The following is a 27,909-nucleotide window of genomic DNA, read 5'->3' as shown; positions in this document are numbered from 1 at the left end:
TTTTGCTCTAACATTTAATGCATATATTTGTATTTAGTTCTTTATACGATTTCACTAGAAAATGCACGTATGTAAATATATATCCGTAGATCTGTTTAATAGGTATTTCCTTTATCTGAATACTTTGGTAAGTTCTGTTGCTTGCGGGAACTTATTTGTCTAGTTTGTTAACACTAAAACTAATTTCATTTACGTTTAGGAATAATTAAGTTATTAAACGATTCTTTAGCCATTTCGAGATTTGAAGAAGACACAAACGTTAGCAGATTTGATCTAATAAAGTAACTGGTACAGGTTGCAGATAGCCTACTAAAATGAAATCAAAAATGTACAGAAATCTGTCAAAATAAAAAATAATCATAGTAGAAAATCTTAAAACTAAATTAAAAACTAGATTCGGCATCTATCAATTTTCAGGCATGCTATGAAAGGTTATACAGATATATTACACAATTGTAAATGAGAAATCAAAATAAATCAAATCGGTCAACATAAAAATCTAACAACAATCAATAGGTAATTTAAAACATAGTCGCTTAGGCCTAGTCATAGAAATTAACAAGTGATTTCGGTTAACTGGAACTTATGGAACTGGTCGTTTAGCACAGAATATATAGTTCGGTTATCGGTTATGAATGGTGTGTGGAGTTCTGTGTGTTTATGTGGGAACTGTGGTGGTGGGTGTTGTTGCTGGTATTTTGCTCAACAAAATACGGTCCTAAAAAGGGAGAATTACAAACTCGTTAATACAAAATGGAAAAGCTTTGGGAGGGGGTCACAGAACGTATAGTTAGCTTAGGTTAGCCAAATTTTGTCATTAAGCGGTTGCGGTTAGTCTGGGTTCGGATTAATAGCCACCAAATTTGGGTTTGTTTTAGTTTTTCTTTTTTTGTGGGGTTAGTCACGTGCGCATTCCCTCAGCCGAGACTCAAACCGTTGAGCCCAACATCGAGCTTTACCTGCCGCAAGACAATTTCAATTTCAAATTCAACGACAACATCAAACAAGGGAACACCAATAGAGTCTATGTTACGACTACGTTGTGGTTACGCTAACGCTTTACGCTATCTACGCCTACGTCACAGGCTCGTGTTATTTGAATACATTCGGTAATCAACATTTGTTTGGTTAGCTGTGCGTGTGGGTGACTGAGTTTCTGAATTTTGTTGAACTTAAGCAGTACTTGAGTTATGGGAGGCGCCACTGATCGCATTGAACAAAGCCATGCTGTTGCGCTGGTTTATGCTGTCGGCATCGTCGCCGAGCGGCTGGAAGGACTCGTCGTCGAGCAACTCACTGAGCGCCAGGCACAGCTTCTCGTAGTTCTCCTTCAGCACATGATGGTACTCCTTCTGGTCCGCGCTGATGATCCGCTCGTTGAGGAACAGAGCCTTCTGGCAGACCACAATAAAGTCGCTGCAAAGGAAAACACCCAATTAATAAAAAGCGATTTGAATTTGTAAACTATTTAGGTTGTAACATACCGAAAGACGTCCTTAAGATCTCCAACGCGATCCAGTGAAAAGTTATTGACCACCTTTGCATCGAGGAAGGCATGGGCGTAGGCCAAAGGACCGGCATTTACCGTCACCGCCACACTTCCCTGCAGACGCAGCTGCAACTTCTTCACATCGGCTGGCGGGAGAATAATCTCCTCCAGCTCTGAAACCTTGGATTGCATCTCATCGATCGCCACCTCAATGGGACTAAGTTCGATGATTTCGCGGGATTTTACGGGTATACGTTTGAGAACGTAGGGGAAGGAATATTGAGCTGCGAAGATAAAAGAGGTAATATTTATTGTAAAATGTAAAGAAGATATTTCATACTTTTTATAACTGTCTTGCGTTTCCATTGCTCTTCTACGCTGCCACGGGCTGCTCCCGATTTGGTGAACGGGGTTTCGTACATAAAAGTGTCCACATCATGATTCTGCTCGAATTCATTGAGCCGCTGGTCAAGCTCGTCTTTGGAGAAGAACGGAATCACATGGGTGACCTGTATGTAGGCAAGTTTGGCATCCAATTCGTCCACTTTAACCTGAAAAAAAATAGTAAGGTGGATTTATAAAATATTAAAATATATAATGTAAAAATGTACATTTTCAATGAGAAAAGCGGCTTTAAATCTAGTAAATTAATTACACTAGTTAAAAAAATAAAATAATATTTGTTTATAAAATACAACATTTATTCGCTATGCCCGTGACTTTGAAATCAAGTCGTCACTTAGGGAAAAATCAGAATATCACTCCTACCCTCAACCGATGTAGTTCAAACAATTCAACAACTTTACTAGTTACTAGTAAATTGTTTGTTATTTTTATACAACAACCACTGTCCGTACACTAGAGCCGCAGTAGTATCCAAATTTTGTATACAGTTCGCGTTCAGATATTTGGCACAAACCACCAGTTCATCAGATCGCCGGACATCCAGTCAGTATTCACCAGTTCCCCGTCTGTTTCCGTTATGGAGCAGATCTTCGCCTTCCCGTCGCATGGGATGGGTCTGGGATTGGTAAGGATGCCGCATCAGAGTCCGATTCCGTGTGTACCGGAGTACTCTCTCAATCCGAACGCGGTGGAGTTCGTGCCCTCTTATCGCCAGTTTCCAAGTGCAGAAACCAAAACGGAGGCGACATCAACTACAACATTACCGAAACCCGAAATCGTTGGCGATGCCGTGAATCGTGCAGAAAATGGATTCTATTTCCAGCGTCAGATCTTCGAGTTCCTCAGCCAATTGGGAGATGAACAAATGCCTCTGGACGAGATCTCGGTGGGTTTGTTACCAGGTGGCCAAGGTCTCAGCATGACATTCACCGCAAAGCAGCCGGTCCACCAGCTACAGCCTCCGGATTCGATTAGTCCCATCTTCCACGAGCGCCAGAGCCTCCGACTGGCTGTGGGCGATCAGGAAAAGCTGGCCAGCAGACCTGAGAGCGTTCTGGTGGCCCAGTTTCTAATTCGGGTTAACGACCTTCTGAGCGAGAAGTATGAGATTAGCGGAGATGGTTCCGTCTGTCCCAGGTGCACCTTGTGCTCCAATCGCAGCTACACGGAGGTGGAAATCGAGCACCAGATCGAGGGCATCAAGGCCTTCGAGAACTTCTTCACCTTCACGGAACCGATGAGCTATCAAGACTTGGTTACTCACAAGGCCTTCAAGGAGTTGTGCCACAGGCTCGGATTGATTGTTAGTCGGGATCAGATTCCCATTAATCGATCTGCTAGCAGAGTGAGCACAGTGGTCCCACCACCCACGGCACAGTCTTCTAGTGTCACCGTTTGCATGTCCAACAATGGTAGGAAACCAGATGTGGAGGCAGATGCTTATGCAGGAGATGACGAGTCCCAGTTGATCAGCTCACCGCCGAGAGAAAGTGTCGGCCCATCGATTCCAATGGAATATGTTAGGGGAAATCTTTACAGGTGAGCCTTAAATGGAAAGTAGCTTTAACTGAAGAACTTTATAGAACTTTTACATCATTTCAGGTACGAAGATTCCGAGGGATCTCAGTTGGTCAACCAGCTAAATGAGGCTGAGCAAAGTACTGAGCCCATGATGGTAGAAGACTTTCATTTAGACGTATCACAAACAATGCCGGCCAAATCTGTGATAACCAACAGTGTGCCGTCCTCCTTTCCCCGGGTCTACAAATCGGCCAAGGCCAAATGCTCTGCCCGAGGACCAGGATCAAGTGGCCTCCAGAACGGACCACAAGCTCACAGAAGTTCGGTTTTCGGCCGTTCCATGATGCAGCCGGTACAGGCCACCCCTTCAACCATTCAGAGATTTCGTTCCACTGCGATTGGTGTTCATATTCCGGGCGGATCTACTACCCAACGGAAGGTCCAAATAGATCCATGTCCACACGGTGCACCACGCAAGCAAAATAGGTTGGCTGCTGCGAAATCGGGATGTGTTTATCAGCAGTCGGGCAATATGTCAGCAGTTGCAGCAGGTCGCGTGACCAGGCCAGGAAAAGCCAGTACCTCAGTACAGAAACAGCAGTCAAATCATACGTGAGTTCATATCCCTTTTAAATCACAGCAACATGAAGTAATTTGATTTCATAAAATATTTTGAATAGTTTGTAAAATAATACGCCTCCCTGATATACTAAAAAACTACTATTAACAATTTCCCTTAGTTGCAAGGCGGGCAAAAGTGCCGTGACCAATAGAATGGGCATGTCCAATTCAAAGCAGCCCCACGGCACCTCGCAGCGAATGATTCCAAGAAGCACAAATGCTTCCATGATGCGTCAAACGGAGGTTAAGCGGGTAAATTTATCATTCAATTGTATAACTATAATTATAAAACTCTGTAATTTATTTCTAGCGAATGAGCCTGATGCGCGGCGACAGCGATTCGGATCTGCTCTATAATGAATATCTGTTCAAATGATTTGCAGATGGATTATATGGATTTGTTGCTTCGCTTTAAAATATAATTGTTTGTCAAAACTCAATAGACCAGCAAAAATACTTTGCTTCTTTATCTCACTCTTTAGACAAAAATATAATCAAAAAAACTTCGATTTGCCTGTTTTGATGGTTACGGGTTTGGAATTGATTAATTAATAAATAACGTTCATATAAATTCACTTACCGGTGACGAGTCCATGATCATCTTGACCACATCGGCTCCAAACTTCTCCTTGTACTGTTTCGCCAGTCGCTCGGAGATTTCGCTCAGCGAAGTTAGCTTTGGCTCCTTGTACACGTACTCGATGGCATGATCCTCTTCAAAGTACATCTAAAAATAGAAATAAATATTATTTAAGACCACAACTTACTGTGAATTAGCTCACCATTCCATAGAAGACGACTCGGTAAAAGCGACCCAACATTCGCTTTCCTGAACGATTCACCTCTACGATTTTATTATAGGCTTGGGTGAGATGTTCGTAGCAGTGGGCCAGGTCTAGGTAACTGCGATCCCTTTCGTACATGGGCAGGATGAGTTTGTAGAGCTCTCCGAGGCACTCGAATCTTTCGGCGCGGTCCAAGAAATCGGCACACTGCTTCAGTTGCTCCAGGAGCATTTGTTCTGTGTACTGCGAGTCCTGAGCACCGGCATCCAGTTTCAGGCCCTGCTCATCTAGGGGTATATTCCTAGATATCTTCCCGAAAGCAGTTGATGACCAACTAAGAGAGCAACCACCTCTCAAGCGCAGATATTCGCACATCAAAGCAGCTATATGGAGATGACAACAGGCGGACTCCGAAAAGTTTCCATTCTGCTCGTGATTTCTGGCCATGGTCACCAGCCAAGTGTGCCGGAGCTCTGGCGTGGAGGCATATGAATTGGCCAAGGAATGCTGCAGTTCCAGCAACCTTTCAGGATCCATGTGGTGAGCCTGCATTTGGGCAGTTGCCATGAGCACAGTTCGAACTCGTCGCGTTAAATCCTTGACCTCCATGGGGAAACCGGTGCCCTTCATCGCCTTATCGCTATTCGCATAGCTATTGATGATGGACAGGCTCTCCTGAAACCTGGCATTGTTCAGCCCGATTACGTTGCCAATCATCTGCGATACTGAGATTATAACTTGCAGATGCACTCGCGTCAGAGCTTTCCTGCCACTGAACTCAAAGTTACTGCGCATGAGAAGGTATAAAACCGCACAAGATTCGTGGCGAATCTCCACCAGGCGACTATCGCAGGCCTTCAGGAGCTCATAAACCATCTGACCACACAACATGGCATTGCCTTTGAACAGGGCCATTGCATAGTTGTTGATAAACGCTCTCAAGGCAGCGAAGACGTGTTTGGAGAGCCTTTCCGATTGGCCCAACTGCAGGAATCTCAGGTAAACCCTTGCCACTTTGGGCAGGATTAAGCTGTCTGCCAGGAGTTGCCTGAATTGCAGGACATACATCCCCAAGCAATCCAATATTATCATGCCCACTTCGGTGGCCAAATTAGACTCATAAAGAGCCAATTGACTCCTAGCCAGAGTATCCATGTCCTCCAGGAGATGTTCCCTGGTTTGATTCAGAGTTCCACTATTTGGCTGCTGTTCCTGGTTGCCATTTTCCAACCCTGTGGGTGGTTGTGTCCTTGCTGGCAGAGTGTTGGCCTTAGCCAAACGTCCTTGCCGGGTATCCGAAGTTATCACCACACTTTTCTTGCCCACATAGCGAAATTGGAGGAGGCAGAGATCCAGAATGGAGAGAAACTGCAGGGTCTCGGATTCATTGCAGTTCTGCCACCAGCCCACCATTTGGTCCTGCGAGAGGTGCTTGATGATGAACAAGAAGCCCAGGAGAAGGTCCTTGCTCTCCACGGAACTGAATTTATCGCAACGGGAGAGGATCTGTGCATGGGTGACGCTCACCGAGCGATTGTGTCCATTCCTCAGGGCCACATCTGTATCTCCATTGGTGTAGGCTCCAATTGTGGTGGTGTCCTGTGAGTGCTGAAAATAGGGATGCATGTTTTAGTGGGATTTATTTTTAATACACCCAAAACTCACCCCCGAATCCGTATTCGAATTAAGTGAGAGATTGGAGATGCCATTGCTGATGGGCTGCCCAGCGATGGCAGCCAAGTAGTTGTGCTCCTTGATGTGAACCGAAGTGCGATATGGACTCGGCTGATCGCAGTGCACGGTCAGTCGATTCTTCGAACGCGGAGTCGAAGTCAAGGAGCCAAAAGTGGAGGAGTCCTTGCTGAATACATAGCTACTAGAGCAACTCAAGCGCTTGGTGTAGGAAGCAGAGTCCGCATAAACATGACCATTGGGCGTACAGGCTCCAGACTCCGACAAGTCATCAATCCGGTGGATGTTGTCCATCACAACGCCCAGCCAGGGAACATAGAGCAGGGCGATCCTAGAGAGCTGACCCCTCTGCTGATATCGGTTATCCAACTCGTGCTTGGCCAGGAGATCCTTGAAGATTCCCAGACCATGTCGCCTTACATGACCCACTTCATTGAGACTACTCTTTAGTTCCTGGAGCAGCAGTCCCGATAGGAAATGCTGCCTGCAGAATTGCTCGGAAAGAGTAAAGTGCTGCATCATTTCGGGAGGTCTGTTCTTCGGATTCAGAACAAATGGCAGATTAAGCGGTACATAGTGCTCATGCTGGCAAATCTCTTGCAGAAAGTTGAACTTGTATTCGTGGAGTATCCGCGGATTGCCAGGCGAAAACTCTCCCATGTAACAGCGAATCAATCGAAAGACAAATCCCCTGTCCATGTAAGTCAGACACTGGCGCACAAATTTAGACAAGGAGCGATTCAGCAGATTCGTTTCCTCGCCCAAATCCTCAAATCGAGTGGTTATGTAGGGCATTAAAGCTTTGATCAATTGCTCCACCCGATCGGCATACTCCTTGGGAAACCGCTCGTTGCGCAGCATTCGAATCCTGCCAGTGGCCAGCAAATGTTGGGCCATACTCTTTACAATTAGATCGAAGAATATCGAGGAGTATCTCATGAATTTGTTGACGATCAGGAAATCGGGATTACTGGGATTCAGGAGGTACGGCAAGTGCCTGCAGAGTTCTCCATGGACTGTCCTCTGCCTAGCAGTTTGCTGGCTGTAGTAGGGTGCATGAAACACATATTTCACATAGGCTGCCAAGAGATCGGCTCTCTTAGCCTGATCGCTTATCAAATGGATAATGTTCGTTATCAATCGGATCACATTTAAGCCTATTTCTTCGGACTGAGTGTGAACAAGCAGAGTGAAGAGCTCATTGAGTAGCGTAGGTAGATAGTTAATCAGCGACTTCATATCGATGGCGTGGGCTGCTTTCAAAATCTTGCAGGTTTCCGTTTCCGCCGGCACAGCTCCAGTTTTTCCACCCTCCAGTAATCTCTCGCAGTGTCCAAAAAAGTTATGCAAGTGCTGATCGGCCGTAAGAACCGTGGAATCCAGACGCAATCCCACCGTGTAGAGATTCCTCTGATTATCAATCCACTGAATATCCGGTCCGCAGTTCTGCTGAGAAATTGGAAGGGTTTGTAGGCAGCCAAGGGAGGGTTGTGGTTGGTATTGGTGGTGGTGGTGCAGTAAGCATGCAGATCAGTGCGGAGAAAAAAACACAGAAAGAGAGCACAGGTTAGTTGGCAAGCCAGGGAATGAATGGATGGGTATGTGGTATATGGGTATGTTTGGGTAAGAGACAAAACAAACAATTCATGAGTTGATGAACGGCTGAGCGAAGCACACGACGTCTATAACTTACCCCCTTGCCCCATCCCAGGGGCTGAATCGAGAGATAGCCCACTGGCAAAGTGGCAGCCACCGGTAGCTGCTGTTCCTCCAAGCAAATGCGATTCTTCTGAAGCAACGGCAGCCAAGCATATCCGATAGGTGTCTCAAAAGCCGCATGGGCATCCCTTTTCTTGCTCAGATTGCAGGAAACATGGTAAAAGGAGAAGAGCAGGTGGTGTTCCGGAAAAAGACCCAAAGGAAGTCGTAGCTTGATCTCCTCGTACCAAGTGGGCGTGACATTGTGATGAAGCACCGGGCAGGCTATCTGGGATACCAAAAGGTCCTGGCCAGGGCGACCATAGATGCACTGCAATCAAGGGAATTTAATATAAATTTTTAAAAAACAAATATTCGCTTTTTACCTTCAAAGGTTTGCTGTACTCCCCATCGCCATCCCGTAGCTCCACCACAACCGTGATGTTTCTGGCTCGCGAGAATAATTTCTGGCTGTCGAACTGCAAACTCAAGGGATACACATAGAGGTGGTTGCAGAAACTCGTATAAGGATGCGCATCCCGTTCACTTTGGCTCTGGAATTCGGCCAACTCGACAGTGGGCGATTGCTTGGAATTTGGACTAAAAGTGGACAAAGGAGCCAGGGATTTACTTAAGCCACACGGCGTCGTTTGGTCCAGAAACTGCATCTGCATCTTCAGGCTACCAGGAATGATGGTTAGTTTGCTCAGTTTCTCCGGCTTGCGGTAATCGATCAACAGCTTGAGGAGTTCATCGTCTCTCAGTTTGGGTAATTCCTGGCGGTAAATGGGACTGAATTCGAACTCTCTTTTGGGATCTACATCCAATTCGTGGCTGTATTGCTTGAACAGAGGTCTTGCTGCCCAGGCAAAAGGCTGTCTATAGTGCCCAATGTGCTGAGCACAACTCTTTGCCGCCTTGTAGACTTTCTGACCCAACTTGGGATCCTTGCCAGCTTTTAGATAGGGTTCTGCAGCCTGAGCTATTCCAGATTGCAGAAGTTTCTCCACTCGCACCACCTGTTAGATTAAAGATTTTATTAATATTATTATTAAGATAACAAATATGTATACCAACCAAATAGATATCGGCATGTGGGGCAGTCACAGAAAGCATACACTGTCTGAGCTGCTGAAATTGCTGGCGATTCGATCGCAGCAACTCGGCGGAGACTCCATCGAATAGGGAGTGCGGTGCCTGGGAGGCAGAGCTCCTTTCATCGCCCTCCGCCGACTTTCGAGGAACTCCACAACCAGCCACCGACGAAGGAACTGGAGTATTCGGCAATAACTGGGCTGCCCATTGCTCATTCACGTTGAAGTAAAAGTTCTCGCTCAACTTTCGATTCGCCTTGGCATCGTACAAAGCCAGGCTGGTGATATAGGGCTCCACTTGCTGTTCAACTCCAGCCGCCGAGCCCTCGTCCTGCGGGATGCACTGCAGCCGGAAACGCAGGTTGTGGCAGGTGAGCAGTAGCCGTGTGCCAAAGTGCTCGCGATACTGCTCTACATTATCACTACCGCTGCTCTTGGCTGGCGACTGATAGCAGGCGAATAACCGACGGCGTTGTTCCCTCCTGGCCAAGGCAATCGAGTGATCTGTTTCCCTGCCGTACTTCATCAATTGGGGATGCAGTGATTGATCTAAACCTTTGAGGGTGCCAAATGTTGGGGGTTCCATTGCCGGTGGCTGCAGCTGGGGGCCTGGATTCGAACCGATGGAGGGCTGACGCTCCAGAGAAGCATTTCGCTTCTCTTCCTGAGCACGATTTTGGGCTAGCACCGAGTTGATTTTGCTAAGCCAGTCCTTAAAGTCCTGCTCGTTCTCGGCGGCCAGGGTAAAGGATTTATGGCCCGTTGTCATGCGGAGTTCAAAGCAAAAACGACCACGTTTGGGATTCTATAATGAAGTAATTCAGATTATTTCAGACTTTATAAGATTTTTATACCCTTGCAGAGGGTATTATAATTTCAGTCAGATGTTTGCAACGCAGTGAAGGAGACGTTTCCGACCACATAAAGTATATATATTCTTGATCAGCACCAATAGACGAGTCTATCTAGCCATGTCCGTCTGTCCGTCTGTCTGTCTGTCCGTCTGTCCGTTTCTATGCGAACTAGTCTCTCAGTTTTAAATCTATCGCGATGAAAATTTCGCGAAAGTCTTCTTTCTATTGCAGGTAGTACATATGTCGGAGCGAGGCGGATCGGACCACTATATCTTAAGGCTCACACAGGAATATTCAAACAAATATAAGAAAATTCTTTGTAACTTTGTAGGAAGTAGGCGTTTTGATTTTTGACAACTTAAAAACAAAATTTTAAAATTAGACACGCTGAATCTGGATTCCCTGGAACTGCACCGAGTGAGCATTAAACTATAGGTATTTACTTTATCTGCAAGGGTATATAAGCTTCGGCTGGCCGAAGCTAGCTTCTTTTCTTGTTATTTATTTAAACACTCACCTGCACCACATCGGTGCAGAAATCCATGACTATAGTGGCTTTGGCTTCGCCCTGCTTCTCGTCCTTGTGCAGTTCCAATATGTAGGTCCCATCAATCTCCTGCCGCAAATAGCAATAGCGACGCTTAAACGACTTGTTGCCAATATTCGCAAACATTCGATCGGAGGCCGAATCGGGTCCTTTCAGGAGATAACCCTGTTTGGTAATGGTATCCGCCTGGGAGCGAGTCATCTGCTCGTCAATGCGATCCTGATCTGCATCGATTTCATAGACCTCCTCCAGCAGTTCCTCGGCAGGCGAGATGCTAAAACAAAATAGTTGTTGAAATAGGGTTAAATATTAGTATTATACCATATTTACCTGGGCAGATCATGGCAATTTCCACCATACGCATTATATTTATAGTGAATCAAGTGGTTCTTTGCTCTATAGGTGTACAAAGCCTGCCGTGTGAATCGGGTGCATTCGGCTCTGGATCCGTGAGGCTGTCCATCGATCATATCCTCGCCATGGCCATCGTCCGCAAACTCATCCACCTCCTCCGGCTGAGCCAGGTGCGAACGGAGCGTGATGGAGGACAGGGCTGACTCATACGAGGAATCCTTGTGACTGGACGAGCCATTCGAGCACTGTGAACTCTTTCTGGAGAGTTGGCCATGACCATTGGAATTGCTCAAGCTGCTGCTACTGCTGCTGCTGGTGTGTCCATTGCCATTTCCATTGTGGTGACTCCCGTTTGACTGAAGGCTTCCCTGTCGACTCACTTGACTGTGCCCATTTCCATTCGCAATTATGGATGGACCATGGAGTGGGCACACGATCGCCTCGTTGGGAGGATCGAATCTGTCGGCCACTGACTTGGCATTGGTGCGCTGCTTACGCGGCATAATAATCTCCTATCGGGACAGAGTATAGATATAGATATTTATTAGTTTGGGTTTCCAGAAAAGCTCCCCAATGCCCATTTTAGTGAAGAACATATTTGTCTACGTACCGAGACATCATCGGCGGGATAGATGAGCAGCTCCCTCTGTGGATCATTTTGGATAACAGTTTTATTTTTAGCTATAAAGGCTTCGAAGTCGATCGGCTCCACGACGAGTGGCTTGTTCTGAAATAAAAAGATTGAGATAAGTATACTGTTTTCTTTTCAAAATGTTTGTTCGCTAATTTATGCGGGCCACTTGTAAAAGCAGAGGTCTCTATTAATAGTACTCCCCGAAAAACATAATGCCCAAATGTTATCCATTCCCGAATGCAGACGGATTTTGAAAGATTTATCGATACAACGCACGCCACACTCAAAATAAATTTAACCCTAAATTTTAGAAAATCGCCTTTAAAATTTCTTTTTTCTAAATACAAGAAAGTTATTTCTAAATCTTAGGAAATTTTTCTTAAGTCAAGAAAGTTTTCCTTAAATCCAGGAAGTTTTTCTTAAATGTAGAAAATGGTTACCATGAACTAAAATCACCCTAAAATCTAGAAAAAATGCCCTTAAAATTAGAAATTATTTTCTGAAAAATAGAAAGGCAAACGAAAATAATAAAATATTTTGGCAACACCTTTTCTAAGAATGAGTGCCCTAACCCTAAAATTAAGCTAACCCTAAATAATAGAAACATTTCCTAAAAAGTAGAAAGTTTTTCTAAAAAATAGAAATAGTTGTTTTCACATGCTCTGGCACACCAAAATGTTCAATGCCAGAACTTGTCAGCTGCCGGCTGGCTGTACTCGTGGCGCAGACCGTTAAAGCACTTGGTTAGCAATCGAATCGACGCGGGTTCGAGTCCAAGAGCAAAATTTTTTAACCTTTTTTTTTAAAGTTATTTTATTTTATTTTTTTTTTTTTTTATTTTTATTTATTTTTTTACTTTTTTTTTATTCCTTTTTTAATTAATGGCAAGCAGTAAACTAAAAATAATTAGGTTTATATTCAGCTATTTACTATATACTACACATAATATAAATTGCGTTAGCATAAATATATACATATGTATATACGTATGTAAATAAGTAAAACGCGAATGGTCAAAATTATGCAATTAGTATTCAAATGTGTTGTATGCTTCACCCTTTACATACAATGCTCGGTTTGCCACAGCAAGTTTAAGTGCTACAATGGCCCAGTATGTAGGCCATTCGCTCCTCGCGCGGGAGACCCGGGTTCGATTCTCACGACGGACAAGTAAAAATTGTAAGTTTTTTTTCATGAACATAAAATATTAACTAATCATAATTTGTACATTCCCAATCTTCCGCAGTCCCGTAGTCCACATTTACAACCACATTTGGCTTTGGTTAGATAAGAAATCCAAGCGCAAATACATAAAAATAAATACATAACCTTTAACATTCACAATATTCAAGAGACACAACGCCTGCATATGTATATAGGGAGGAGTACATAATACAAACGTATATACAAAAAAAATCATGATTGAACATGTTTTTTTGTTTTGTTTTTAATTTCTGTTTTTTAGGAAAATTTCCTACTTTTTAGAAATTTTTGCCCTTAAATTTAGTAAAATTACCCTAAAATTTAGAAATATGTCGTCAAAAAAAATCAAAAATATAGAAAAATGTGACCCTAAAATTTAGGGCGAGCTTGTCTTGAAGACAAAAGTAGGGCGATTTCCTTGACTTTAGGGTTAATTTTATTTTGAGTGCATAAATTTATGGTTACTTTGTGATGTGCGAGCTCGGTTCTTTTTTTCACGCCCCCACACAGAAGAGACCTTGACCGCATTACAAAACGGATGCCATCTCTTCTCCCCCTTTGTGTAATGATATTTTCCATGTCTGCCACTTGGCATAAACAAATTCATTTCGTTTAAACATTTGAACATTTTAGCATTTTGCATTTCTTAGCCCCCGCAGGCAGTTGTTGATATTTTCGAATTTTTTGCGTCTTGGATTTCGCAAGGTGATGATGAAGAACCATAGTGTATCTGTGTTGTGAGGAGTGTGACCCAACCTGTGACCCCACCCTTTATGACATGTCCGTGGAGAGTTAAAGTGCCACTTCCGTTTCGGCATATCCATTTCAGTCGACTGTCGGATGTGCTGTCATTTTATTGTTTTCTCGAAATTCGAGGTGTGTGGGCTTGTTTTCTGTTTTGTTCTTGGGCTTGGTTCAGTTCAGGAAGATACAGGTCAATTCAGGCCATGGGAAAAGGGCATTTAACTGAGGATATGTGGCGACATTGGGGAAAGGATTGTCATAGGTTGGGAAATGTTATTGCGAAGAGAATAAACTTTAATATTGGATTTAATAATATGAATAGCCCAATTAGGCTTTTTAATAAATTAGCAATTTTAAAGAAAATATTATAAAAATATTTTTTAGAAATGTCAGAAACCAAAAATAAGAAAAAAACTTTTGGTGCTTAACTTAAAAATAAATTCTTTAAATTCTCATTCCTTTCAGCCTTTTTAAAAATACATTTAATTTATTTCTTTTCAGTTAACAGGGTCAAATGTTTAGAGGTTAACTTTCTAGTTTTAAACGTTTAACCTACAAAATGTTTCAAGTTTTCTAAACACATTTTTAACTGTACTCTAAAAATCTATAAAATATTGACAGGTAATCAATCTATCTATAACAGCTGTCAGGTTGTGCCACTGGCAAAACCTTGGCTTTGGCCCTGATTCCACTCGTATGCATTTCGTGCCCAGCCACGCCCACATAAGTGGCCCGCCGGACCTCCCCCCTTCGCCGTTAAGAGCTGCAATGTCAATGCACTCGCCCACTTAGCCACTTTTGGGCTCGAGCTTGGGGGAAAGCATTTTCCATTGTGAGCTCAGGTTCGGGCCTTTTCCTAGAGGCTCCTCCATTTCGCCTCTTGGCACGCACTGCATGCAAATTGGCAGACGTCGCCGCTTGCGTAATTAAAACCGCAAACCGGCGACAGTCTCAACTAAAAAAAGCTACAGGTAAAAACTTCCCTCACGACTATGCGACAAGTGCATGGGCATTACGCAGAAAAAAGGTAAACTCATCAGCGATCGGCCAATTACCAAATCAATTTGGCAGCCCAAAAAAAAGCCGAGAAAGTTAGGCAAACAATTTCGGTTGTTTTTTTTTAGGGGTGTGTTTTGGCAAACGATAAATTAAAAGCCAAACTTAAGACTGAAAACTGCATCAGCATGGTGGGCGATCAGTAGACACGCAAATTTGCGGTGGAAGATTTCATCAGGCACAACTGGTCCAGCAAGGCGTGAAGACCTCAGAGATTCACCATCGACCATGATATGAAGCCATCAGCCACTTTATGTTGAACAGTAATGGCATTTTGACGGATTTAATTAAGATATAATGTGAAATTATGTTTAAAAACATCGCAACATATAATAAATAAATTCAAAGTGGTTTCAAGTAAGAAAATCTAGGAATTTAATTACAAATGTTTTAAGTGTTTAATTCAAATCAGTTTCAAGTAGTAAAATCTAATAATTTAATTACACACGTATTATATATTTTATTCAAAGTGGTTTTAAGCAATAAAATCTAGGAATTTAATTTAAAATTATTTGATAAAGCACCTTTAAATTACTAGAATTAATTTACAAATATTTTATTAGACGAAATTCCTTAAAAAATCAAAATTAAAATATTTTCAATTTCCCAAATCTTGTCTTTTCATTTCAGCATCTCTGATCACTATCTTTGCCAGCAGCCAGTTTCAATTTAAAGTTAGCGGTTTGAGGCGCCTCGGCAGGCAAAACGTGACGATCTATGCATATTTCAGTGAAACATTGACCAGGCCTCAAGAGACAGTGGCACTCGTGCCTCCCCTCACCACCCAATTCCCCCTCCAAACAAGGCTTGACTTTCATTGATTTTGCCAGAGCAATTGGCCCTGGCATGTCTTGAATGTCACTTGAGTTGGTGTCCCTTCATTTTCCTCGCTTATCAATTGAAATTGCAACAATGCGGCAGATGCCTTCCATCTACAATATATATCTGCTATATATACTCAGGCAATGTAAAGAAATGGTGGAAAGGGTCACAAAATGTCGGCTCGGCTCATTCGGATATCGCTTTGAAGTGGAAACCGTTCAAGTGGTCTATACTGTACAGTATTCTCTTCCTGATTTGCATTTTGTGGCCACTGAATTATTGTTACTAAATTTAGCTTAGCTTATTGCATATGATTTGTTGTGTCTGGGTCTGGTGAACTTTTGACCCACACGAATATAGTTTTTGAGAGCCTTTGTAAGGGGTATCTTAACTCAAAAACTTTTCAAGGGGCTTTTATGGAAATTTTTTGAAAAATTTCCATATTGTAAGTGGTAAAAGCTTAGATAGGGGAATGTTTGAGGTTGAGGTCTCAATCTTTATAATAGTTATATATGCTTTGCAATATTCTATGTTAAGTTTTCATCTCGCAGCTTTTTGGTACAGTTTCATTTAGGATTTTGCGTTTTCGATCAAATACCATTACTACATAAACAAATAAATGGAACAAAAAGTATACAAATGTTATGATTTGTTTATTTGCAGTGTATGGTCAATGGAAAAACGGCAGCTGGCATCCGTTCTGGGATAGCAATAGGAATGCGGCATATAAATTCCATAAATTTATGCCCATGCAGGGATTTCCTGCCAGCGAACATGAGCCGTGAAATGCATGAAAAGAATTGTACTGATAAAATGCATATACTTCGCTTTTTTATATATTACTGTGTGAATAAATAAAAAGGCAAAGTTTTCCTTATCAGTTGCTTAGCTGGAGGAGAGAGGTTTGTCCAGTCATCGGATTTGCAACTTGCAAACTGGTTTCAGCCCAGTAAAATATTTGTTTTGGTCATCTTCGGTGGGTTTCACTGTCGCTTGGTTCAACGAACCCAACAACATGTTTAAATAAAATTAAAAACCCAAGCCAAGTGCAGATCTGTAACTGGCCCACCCATTAAGGTGGCGACAAGTCAGCAGTTTTCCTTACCCATTCCAGACATACCACTCAAACATGTTGCTAAAAAAAAAACAAATAAAAACTGAAAACCCAAGTAAGCAGTGTAAAAACCCAACTCAACAAATTTCTCGCATTTAGTTATACAACTAAATAATTTATGGCCCGGGCAAAAGTTGAACTTTCTAAGCAAGATATTCTATTCAAAATGGTCAACGAATTTCACCCAGTTCCAAGTCCGATTCGTAGGCAAATTTGCATGTCCGGACAAATGAGGAAGCTTACCATTAGCTCGGTTCAATTCAAAGTAAATACTTTGGCAGCGGCATTCATTAGATGCCTTTTTGTTGTCCGCACAATGAGGGAAATGTGGCAGAGAAATGTCGTCTGCATAAGCGGCATTTAAATCATAAGAGCGACACAACTATAGCATAACTATTCGATATTTATGCACTAATCGCCCGCCGATCGGCGTTATGTAAGTCACAGATGGCGATGATGTCTGACGCCGATTTAGACCCGTTTAAATAAGCATAAGTTCAGGCCAACACTTTCATTTCTTGGACAATTATAGCTTCATTAGGCTAATCAATTTATTTAAGAGAGTTCATATTTATTTGTGAATTAAATTAAAGAATTAAAGATTTTCCTTCTCTCTCAAAAATATAAAAATAATAAGAATTCACTTGACATAGAAACACTTGTTTGTCTAATGGAGCAGGTTGAGACCCTTAATGGTTTTAACCTGTCAAGGTCAAAAACTGAACTGTTTTGCACATTGCAGGCAACTCGTGTTGGCCAACTCAACCAGAAGTACAAGAATAACCAGAAACAACCTTGAAGACAATATGTGAGGAAAATGGGGAAAAAAAAGACTGCACTAGCAAAAAAAAATAATTGCCCTATAAGCAGGAAAAGCAAGTACGGCAAAAAGATAAAAAAAAGCCAGTGGAAAAACCAAGGCAAAAGACAAAGACAAAAAGTTCCCACGCAGAAAAAAGTCCACAAAAAAATATAGAGAAAGAGAGGCAGATAAATAATCATATAGGAAACTCATCCCAGTATCCAGTTCTTGGTCATGTCTCGTTGTTCAGCGAATAATTAGCCATCGGCCATCGAACGGCGCTAAAAGAAAGTAAAAGAAAAGCCGAGAAAAGCGCACACACATTTTTGGAGTAAAAGAGCCAAACAATCGAACGACAAACATTTGCTGAAAGAATATTGTGTGGAAGATGCTTTAATTGCCGACAACAGTAGCCCCGATATCTTCTCATTTACAGTAGCCTCGGACTTGGAAAGTTGACAGTTTCAGTGCAGTTTTCAGTGGAAAATTGGGTGGCGAGATGGATGGGATGGGATGGATGGATTCTGCCATGTGTGGCCGGGGCAGCTTTCTAAAAAGTACTTAGCACTTTCAATTACAATTGTACAATGTGTCTGCGCAACGCCGAGAGGCCGGTTAAAAGACGGCGGCGAGAATCTGGCAAGCTAATTACATTTATGGTCGCGTCGGTTTTCCATTGTGTGTGCAATGGGAGAGTGTGAAATATGTGTTAATTGCACGGCGGCGAATGGCCATCGTAAAATTCAAGTGTCTCTCATTAATTGCTCAATTGTCGAGAGATCCAAACGAAATCTCCGGGGTCGACAGACTCGCATTTGGCCAAAAGCTCAAGTGCCACACGACACACCCATTTCATAATCTTCGGTCTTGCCATTTAATGCCAAATTCGAGGACCTAAGCTGGATAACCAGTTTTCAAAGAACAGCATTTGTGGGAGTTTATTTTTGATTTAAAGAAATATCTGTGTTTTGTGTGGTTTTTATGCTACTTCAAATTTGTAATCTTTACAATGAAGACATAAAAAAATTATAAAAATTATAAGGTCAAATTATTAAAATATCTTTTAAGTTGTGTTCATTTTATTTACAATTTAAATTTAATTTCATTTTTTATTATAATTTTATTATTACAAAAATAGGTATGTGTAAAATAATTTCGTACCTCATAAAACACCTTCCCAGTTTTTTGGATTTTAATTGAAGCATCCAACAACAAATTTTAATATGGTTTTAACTAGCAAATTAAAATGCACAGTATGGCCAATGAATTAATTTTAAGACCTGCTAGCAACGATAAAAATCGTAGAATTAAAGCTAATTTGAATCAAAATTGATGTCTTCATTTTCATTTTTTATTCGGAAAAAAACTGGTGACTCGTCAGAAATCTATAAAAACAGCAATTAAATATATTTTCCATCCGTCGCAATCATTTTCCTATAACATCTCTCTTCAAAGAGAAAATCCGCCACAAAATGTCAAAATATTGTCGGTTACTACTCATTTCGAGTAACTGAAACCCGGAGAAACAGCAGTTCGTGCCGTCTTTTTGAGGGCATTCGAAACGATGCCCAATAGCAACTTTCATTCTGCGAAAAAACAAAGGCCTCCGCTTACAAAAGTTGCACAGAACAAAGAATAAATCACACATGCAGATAGAAATAAAGGTTACTGACATGTCAAATGAATGTTTGCGTCTATGCCAGTAGCCTTTTTACCCATTTACCGAATGGGAATGAGATACAGTGGAACCGACAGTCGCAAAACTCCGACTGGATATTTGCTCAGAACTTCAAACACAAAGCTCGCACATTGTGATTGCCAAACGGAAGCGAGTTTAGTTGGTTTAGTAGTAGTTGTCTGTGTTTTTGTTTTGTTTTATTTTGCAGTTAGTAAGTGTGTCAGCAAGTGCTAACAACTTACTGACACCCGCACTCCCTGCCGTTTACCCTTTTTTCCTACTTAGCGCTTCTGGCCAAAAGTGAATGACATTTGCATAAAATATTTGCCCAACGGTTTGATATGGGTGGAAGAATCAATGGCATCAATATACACACCGAGAAAAAACTATTTACATATTATCTCAAGAAAATAAAGTATTCCATAAGTAATAATTATAAAACATATAAAATTATTAACAACTGTTTTCTAAATACCCAAAACAAAGTTATCTTCAAATTGAAATATATTTATTTACTTCCTTAATTTTTTATAAAAAAGTATACTGCCTCTTACAATAATTTACTAATTTACTGAATGATAATGATATTAATTCCGAATGATAATGAACAAAATTAATTTATTACCGAATACTTAATTAATATTGGAAATACCATTTGAATTCCCATTTTTTCTCCACCATGAACCGTGCAAATTTCTATTTATGCAAATTTAGTTTCTCTATTAAGATGAAAGATCCCATAAGCAAAGTGCAGCGGGAATGGTAAGGGTGGGTCCGATGTGCAAATGATTTCGATGTAAACAAGTACAACTCGGCAACAAAGTTGAATCGAAATGCGAAAAGTTGAATTGGGAGTGGGAGGTCTAAAATTGTTTTCATTATGCAATAGAGCAAAGTGCAACAGCACCAACTCCAACAGAAACGAAGACAATTGTCAACAATAATTGTCGTAAATAAACAAAAAAGTTGTGTGGAGTGGAACATTTATCTTGAATGGAGGTTGTAATTTCAATGTGGGTGTAGAGTGGGCAAAGCCATGAACATAGAGATGTACATCTGTGTAGGACGGCGTGGTTAAAAGTATATTTAAAATTTTTTAGTTTTTTTGAGTCCATTAAACATTTTAATGGGTTCCTCGGATAATTACCAAAATAATATTTAATTCCATTATTATTTTTTTTGAAAATAAATTAAATTAGTTTAATTCAATGATTTTTTACTATGTTTTCTAATGTACTTAATCTCATTATCTAAAGCTAATTATGCATTTTTATCTAATATTATTGTATTATTTAAGAGATTAACCAAATAAAGGTATTATCACGACAACTTGTTTATTTAATGATGAACATATTTAAGCAGTAGTATGAAACAGTAAACAATCTTAAGTTGTTCTATAAAATGCTCTCAGAAAACTAGATCAAAGACAAGAGGAAAGACAGAAAATTTCGATTTATTACCATTATTACCTGGAAACAGGTAAGTACCATCCGAAAACCGCTTAAACTTTCGATGTAGAAAGAGAAACCGTCTGAGCAGAGACAAAAGACCCTTCCAAAGCCATGTGACAACATTTGAAGTTCCCTTTTCTTATTTTTGATAAGCTTACACCGCGACCAACGAAAATCTCCTCAATACTTTACACCTTTCACTTCCACCGAGGAGAGTTTCTCCTACAAATTTACAACCCATCCATGATCAGCACTTGACTTGGCACCTTTCTGGGTTCTTTCACATTTACTTCATTCACTGTTTTTTGCAACTTTGTTTTCGCAGTTTAATACTCTTTGTCTGCCAGTAATTTATCAGTGCAGAAAAATCTAGTACATTAAAATGCTATCAATTTGTTTGGAATGAAGGCTGAGAAGTAATGGAGGTGTACGAGTTGTGTGCAAAAAAATATTGTTTATTTTGGTCAGACCATAAAATTCTTGATACATCGACTGCGAACAATGAAATAGTCGAAAATAAATTTAAACAATGATTAAGAGCCGCAGAACTAAAATTATTTATTTACTTTGAGGCTTGTTGATTTTGCCGGACAAACAAGAGAGAAATTTTAACAATTTAATTTAAGCAAAACAAATTGAAGGTTTATTCTGCGCTAAATTGCCAACTCATTGTGGGGGAGGAATGTACTATATGGAACGCTAGAGCTGGCCAAACATCGATATTACTAACGATATTTTCGATAGCGCTAAACAGAAATTTAAGTTCGAATATATTTGATTTATATTTACATAAGCGCAGTAGAGTTATTTACTGCATTATCGGTTGGGTTTTCATTTTTTAATGACCCACAATGTTCTACCCATTGTTTGCCTTCGAATTGTATACTTAATTATTCACTTATTACGTCCTAGCAGTACAAAATTAATGGGTGTCTTCCATGAGTCAGGCTGGAGAACGCATTCAACCGCCTGGTTGATTGCACCTGCCGATGCGATAGGAAAACTGGAAAATGCGACTCATTCTCACTTGAGACCAGTTTGATGGCGTACTTTATTTTTGATGTAGGGGCTCGGATTCGGTATTCGGTTTCAGGTACCAGCTACAGGTACAGCTTCAGGTTCAGGTTCGGTTCTGGTCTAGGCACGATTTCAATGTCAATATTTACACGACTGTCGCACCGATAAACATAAAAAGTTAGCATCATCGTCGTCGTTCATTGCTGTTTTAATTGCTCGGCCGAGCTTCTTCCTAGTTTGGCCGGTAGAGAAAATATGCATAAAAGAAAGTTTATCTCTTCAGCAAAATCAAATTAAAATACTCATGACATATTAAAATTAATCACGCAGTCGGACCGCAAAAGGAGCGCCATCAAAAATAACGAGAGAGTGAAAAGTCGAGCAGATGAAATGGGTAGTGGGGCGGAAAAGTCGGAGAAGAGAGTCAAGGTCAGATCGAGGAATCGATAAAAGTTTGTCGCCGCCAGGCTCGGAAAATGGCAAAAACGAAGGAGGACACATTGAGGTCACAGATTATTGTTATTGTTGATGTCGGTGCAAAGCCACGCATATAAATGAACTGACATTGCTCCAGATATAAGTAATGCTCGGAAAAATAAGTAATATCTATTATGAAATACTTTGATATATACATATAATGATTTTCTTTTACATTTTTTAACTTTAGCTTTTTAATTAAAAACTTTACTTAAAATTCAGATTTTGGGTCTAATTACACAGGTACACAGCCAAAAATTTCCACGAACCATTTCAAGTTTTCCATGATATTTGGGTGCTCCTGAGTAAAAGTCCCATACAAAATTATTTTCCATCACCTACAGGTTCCGCGGTATAGCTAAGAATACAAAAAACCGATGTTTGCCGACATTTTGAATTACGTGGCCTATATAATTGGACCAACCTTTATTATTTTCGGTAGGACCTACTCTCAATACATCAAGGCATTCCTAAAAAATAGTCCCCATTGTGAACCATTGCCCATGTGTTTGGAATTCGACGCCAAAGTTGAAAATCCCAAAATTGTAGAGATTTTTCTGATGGAAAAACAATTCTGAGGATTAAATCTTGAATGGAAGTAATTTTAACTATTCATTGTATCTATTGTTCATTGTATGCTTTAATTTCGGTTTAAAGCGTTTTCATGAGAACATTTTATTGGATTTCTTATACTAATAAAACCGATTTTTTTATTTCATTATCTACTCCTAAATGTTGTCAAATTTTGAATAAGTCATGGCAACCTCTAGAACTAAGAAACTAAAATACGTTCACTGAACATACACAGAGAAATGTAAATGTTTACTCCCATTCTGTAGGATGCCTTGACTTTTTTAAAATTTGACAACATCTAGGAGTAGATAATGAAATAAAAAATCGGTTTTATTAGTATAAGAAATCCAATAAAATGTTCTCATGAAAACGCTTTAAACCGAAATTAAAGCATACAATGAACAATAGATACAATGAATAGTTAAAATTACTTCCATTCAAGATTTAATCCTCAGAATTGTTTTTCCATCAGAAAAATCTCTACAATTTTGGGATTTTCAACTTTGGCGTCGAATTCCAAACACATGGGCAATGGTTCACAATGGGGACTATTTTTTAGGAATGCCTTGATGTATTGAGAGTAGGTCCTACCGAAAATAATAAAGGTTGGTCCAATTATATAGGCCACGTAATTCAAAATGTCGGCAAACATCGGTTTTTTGTATTCTTAGCTATACCGCGGAACCTGTAGGTGATGGAAAATAATTTTGTATGGGACTTTTACTCAGGAGCACCCAAATATCATGGAAAACTTGAAATGGTTCGTGGAAATTTCACAAAGTTTAATTTTGTGTTCCTGTGTTATTCCTTAAATGATATCTAAAATACCCACTTTGAAAGCTACATATAAGTTTCTGATTTATTTGCCTGAAGAATTTCTTTAAAAATACTTTAGGCTATATGTTTGTTGAAAACCATAAGAACTGCTTCCACACAATACATTTTTGTTAAATCTCTATAAACCAGCCGAAGAACATTTTTACAACATTTTATATTTTCAGAGCATATATTTTATCGTAAAATATATATTTTTACCGCAATGGAGAGGCTACGCTGATAGCGGCCAGTGCAGTTCATCTAAAATGATAGAGAAAAAGAGGGGGAAATGTTTGGGTCAGTATTACAAGCTCTGTTATTAATAGCCAAAGGTTGATCGGATGAGGGATACGGTTAGATGACCATGATATGTTGAGCACGCCCGCCGAACAAACAGAATCGGAGCAGAGTGGCGCTCATTAAATCGCAGACAACACACGTCAACTCGGGGAAAAGCTCAAACAAAAAATAAAAGTTGCGAAACGATATTTCCGGCGGGGAATAGGAAAAAACGGTGACCGACACACAGAATAGAATCATGGAATACAGAAAACAAACAATAAAGAGGAGATGCGCAAAAAGAGCAAGCTACTAACAATAAAAGCACAATAAAATTAAATAGGCTACATTTATATGTGGCTTACGAATAGATAATGACCTGGAATAAAAAAAACAACTGATTTGGCTTGTAAAATAATAATTCTTATACAATTCTTAAAACGTTTAACAGTAACATACGCATGGGCAAGCAACAAGATTTCTGAAATACAATTTTAAATATTATCTTAAGTAAATTAAATACATTACATTTAAATATAATCTTAAAATAAATCCGTTTTTAAAATCATAATACTAAAAATACTTTAAATATTGCATACACCCCACATGTCACAATGTCAAAAAGGTAATGTCAGTCGAAAAGAGCACTCGAGCCATGACCATTTTACCTACTCCACTTCCTAGTACACATTTTCTTCTTACCCCTTTTTGGGCACTTTGCACGTGAAGCTTTCAAAAGCAATAAAAATAACATTAAACAGAGGAAATTCCCAGAAAGTTTTAGAGCTAGCATAGTAAACAATATAAATATGATAAGCACTTAAACAAATTTGCTATATAATGTAAAATGTAATTACAGTATAACTGATCAGACAAATGAAGAATAACAATCGATTTTGCCAAATCTCCACTACCGTTTATTTATTTTTAAGATTTAAAAATTGGGTCTCGTTTTCTGCGACTTATAAGGAACCTCTTCAGTAAAGTGTGTATCTTTTTATATAGCAGTGAGGTGCTCAGCATAATTGGGAGATGAGGTCATGACATAAAAGGTAGAAGCTGCCTTGAAATTCTTTCCGAATTGGGATACAAAAAAAACTAATTCATTCTCATAAATCATCCGGGTTTTTTGTGGGGATCACATTGTGCGAAAATTATGCTGTAGAACTCAATTCAAACATTTTTTGCAGTTGCAATACACAAGCGGATGTAAAAATACTAAATCAAGGCTGCCTATTTTTTAAACACTTTCTAATGGTTTAAATTAAGTTAGTATTTTACTAAAGAGCCTTGAGTTTGAATTATTCAACAGCTGGTAGCTAGCTAACTACTTAAAGTTTCCTTCACCTTATATTATGTAAATTCCATTGGAAAACGAAATACATTTCAAAGTCGCAAATCGCTGATGCTAAGAAATTCCATCCAGTCCAGACCTTTTCAATTACTCGGTCGCCCCTTTCAGATTCCCTCTCTGAGACCCCTATTATTTTTAACGCAAACCACACATTTGATATTTACTCTGATATCGTATAACAAAATGCCGCACATGTGCGCGGCAATAAGTTAACAAGTATTTAAACAAACAAGGCAAAAACACATAAACAAAATTCCATTTGTAAACCGAAAGCGAGCCATAAAAATTAACCAAAAAACAATGTAACTTATGGTTAAGTAATGAACTGATGTTTTTGGATATGGAACTCCATTAGTTTGACCCGCTGAACTACATTAAACCGACGAAATATTTAATTAATGTGGTTGGAGGGGGAGAAATTTACCAAAAAAGACTGTCATTTGAAGTGTACAAAACCCCGTTACAGGTTGAACGAGGAGGACCACTCATTGCAACCCACTCAACCGCCGAACCACTCTTCTTTTTATTGGTGGTGAAGCTACATTTCTATCTATCGACAGTTGCTTATTATGGTTTGATTGCCTGTCGGCCTGTTGATTGCCGCTGTAAGTCAACAATTGCTTATCATTTTGGCTTCGACTCTCACTTTACGCACTAATTGAATTAGGAGTACGCGAAGGAGGAACGAGAACCACACACACTCTAATTGACATTGGAAGCGTGGCTAATGACGGCTGTAATATGATTTTCGTTTGGGACCGTAATAATGCAATTAGTGGGTACTATCAATAGAGGGAGATGAGTAGATACGGATATCTATTCAGACGGCAACACGTGGGCGAAGCCCCCAAAAAATGAAGTCACACCCTAGGCTTATGCTTGTTTAAATTATTTACAGAAACACAGTCAAATGTCTCTAAAATATATACATACATTCGACCTTCTGTGTCTTCCACACCTTAAGTATGTAAACATTCCATAATTAAAAAGACCATTCAAAAAGTTTTTCTCAAAAAAATAATTAACATAAGTTGTTGTATGTTTAAAATGAATTTACTTTATGCGATTAAAATATTTATGTGTGGCTAGAGACCTTATCAAATATTACTCTCACTCAAAACAGCACCCTTAGGGAATTTTTACTGTGTTTATTCCACAGCGAACATCATTATCGCTCAACATGAATATAAACAAAAGTGGAAGCTGCCGGAATTTTAAATCTCACGGCCTTGAAGCATTCTTCTCTCTTGGGGCCTCTCTTCTAAAATCTTCAGAAACCGACATCGAGTCTCTTGAGTCTCTCATCTACAACACCCAAGAAAAAAATTACGATGAGATAAAGAACAAGTTTTCCCTTTTCCTAGAACTATTTTATTGTTGACTTCTCTTATGCAACAACTAATGGAAATACGTTGCCTTATAAAACGCTATGATCTCGATGATATGTGCTAAGTGAAAAGAAAATATTATTAAAATTCAAAGTATTTGGATGTATGCCAACCAAATAAGAAAACATGCCCATGTGTACAGCATAGGTCAAAAAAATACTTAATCACAATCGACATATAAATTTGATGTTTGTTAAACAAGTGGTACTTTTAAATAAAAGATAATTTTCAACAAATAAAAACGATTAAAAAAAAAAAAAATATTTCCAAATATTTTATAATTTAAATTAACATCTTGACCACAACTGTATGTTTAGGACTGTGTTGCAATAAAGGAAAATGTGCGATTCAGAGTGGGAAATTCTGTCAAATAACGCCCAACACACAAAGTCATTTGCATTCAGACGAATTCTATATAATTTCTCTTTTATTTATAATGCCTGCATACAAACACCCCACGCTTTACGAGAGAAAATACAAAAAAGGAAGGTAAACAAAACATAAGGTGACATGCATTACTGGAGACACACCCACTCACAAAAATATATATATTTACGAGAAACAACAACTGCACTGCTGAATACGAATAAATAGAATTGTGAAAGCACAAGGGGAGTGAGCGAGATGGCGATAAGCAGGTGTAATAAGGGAATTTAAAAACTTACCAAAACCGCGCTCTCACGCACCAGCTGAGAGACATTCTCTCTCATTTGCACCGCTGAGCCGAGCTTATTTAAACCGCGCGTAAATTTTCGCTCCATCCTGCTCCTTCCTTGCTCTCTTTCACGGATCAAGCAAACAAGTTGTTGTTGTTGTTATTTGTCCTCTCCCACTGTGCTGTTGCCGTTGTTGTTGTTTTTGTGCGGAAACCGGCGAAAATTTAAAAATAGAGAGAGAGACACACACACACAGGCACACGCAGTCAGGATGCGCTGCCGACTGCGCAGTCGACGTCGCTGCCTGTGATGACTAATGCGTTATCCTTGTTTCGCCGACTTTTCTTTCACCTTTCAGCAATACTTTAACCGTATTTAACAAGTTTATTTAATCAGCACTGTAATTAGTTGTAAAAGGATTTATCTGCGAAATTCTTTCGTATCCATGTTATACACAAGTCACCAATACAGGCACGCTAAAATTCCCACGCCCCTTTGGCGAAAATTAGGGGGCGCCTTTTGCAAAAAAACACAAACACCCACGGTAAATATTTTTAGCAGCCTTCTGGCATCCCGTAAGATGATAAACAATATATTTTAATGAGCTAGACACAGCTGTTTACACACTTTTATTATCTGGTTGATTATTCGTAATTTACGTGCGTTTGGCGTTTAAGGTGTTTTTTCAGTTTTGCAGCGGCGGTTTGAACGAATTTTTACGGCCCGAAGTATATCTTTTCAAATTGCCGCTAACGGAGCTCTGAGCTCCACACGCGAACGAGATC

At 40.0% G+C, this 27,909-nt stretch overlaps 2 protein-coding genes across 10 annotated transcripts; one reads left to right on the top strand and one right to left on the bottom strand.

Annotated features, from left to right (window-relative positions):
- Positions 1–8: 8 nt before the first annotated feature.
- Ziz (dedicator of cytokinesis protein Ziz) lies at positions 9–27,909 on the bottom strand. Of its 9 annotated transcripts, none has more exons than XR_011417637.1 (15): positions 27,134–27,908; positions 23,667–23,708; positions 11,671–11,787; positions 11,037–11,572; positions 10,677–10,980; positions 9,289–10,110; positions 8,598–9,230; positions 8,207–8,542; positions 6,487–7,962; positions 4,819–6,429; positions 4,617–4,763; positions 1,830–2,040; positions 1,485–1,773; positions 960–1,416; positions 9–718 (listed from the first exon to the last, which is right to left on the bottom strand). XR_011417637.1 is itself a non-coding variant. In XM_070211713.1 (15 exons), exons 1-15 carry the CDS (start codon positions 27,227–27,229, stop codon positions 630–632), a joined length of 6,828 nt encoding a protein of 2,275 aa, XP_070067814.1. In that variant the 5' UTR covers positions 27,230–27,909; the 3' UTR covers positions 9–629. The 9 variants fall into 9 exon arrangements, 8 of the variants coding, with proteins under 8 accessions (XP_070067814.1, XP_070067810.1, XP_070067811.1 ...); XM_070211713.1 differs by having other exon boundaries at positions 1,298–1,416; positions 27,134–27,909; XM_070211709.1 differs by having other exon boundaries at positions 1,184–1,416.
- Positions 2,243–4,542, top strand: LOC108062450 (uncharacterized). Its single transcript, XM_017149139.3, has 4 exons — positions 2,243–3,433; positions 3,497–4,027; positions 4,156–4,288; positions 4,347–4,542. The coding sequence occupies exons 1-4, from the start codon at positions 2,472–2,474 to the stop codon at positions 4,410–4,412; spliced, it is 1,692 nt and encodes a 563-aa protein (XP_017004628.2). The 5' UTR covers positions 2,243–2,471; the 3' UTR covers positions 4,413–4,542.

Source organism: Drosophila takahashii, chromosome 2L (genome assembly GCF_030179915.1).
Source record: "Drosophila takahashii strain IR98-3 E-12201 chromosome 2L, DtakHiC1v2, whole genome shotgun sequence".
Taxonomy (NCBI): Eukaryota; Metazoa; Arthropoda; class Insecta; order Diptera; family Drosophilidae; genus Drosophila; species Drosophila takahashii.
This window is presented reverse-complemented; position numbering and strand designations above follow the sequence as displayed.

What these genes read in the sequence shown, in the direction of transcription:
- LOC108062450 (XM_017149139.3), top strand. Translation starts at nt 2,472, where the DNA reads ATGGAGCAGATCTTCGCCTTCCCGTCGCATGGGATGGGTCTGGGATTG. An exon ending in GTTAGGGGAAATCTTTACAG is followed by an intron (nt 3,434 to 3,496) that starts GTGAGCCTTAAA and finishes ACATCATTTCAG; the next exon opens with GTACGAAGATTCCGAGGGAT. An exon ending in AAACAGCAGTCAAATCATAC is followed by an intron (nt 4,028 to 4,155) that starts GTGAGTTCATAT and finishes AATTTCCCTTAG; the next exon opens with TTGCAAGGCGGGCAAAAGTG.
- Ziz (XM_070211709.1), bottom strand. Translation starts at nt 27,229, where the DNA reads ATGGAGCGAAAATTTACGCGCGGTTTAAATAAGCTCGGCTCAGCGGTG. An exon ending in ATTCGAATACGGATTCGGGG is followed by an intron (nt 6,430 to 6,486) that starts GTGAGTTTTGGG and finishes CCCTATTTTCAG; the next exon opens with CACTCACAGGACACCACCAC. An exon ending in GAGTCGTCTTCTATGGAATG is followed by an intron (nt 4,764 to 4,818) that starts GTGAGCTAATTC and finishes TTCTATTTTTAG; the next exon opens with ATGTACTTTGAAGAGGATCA.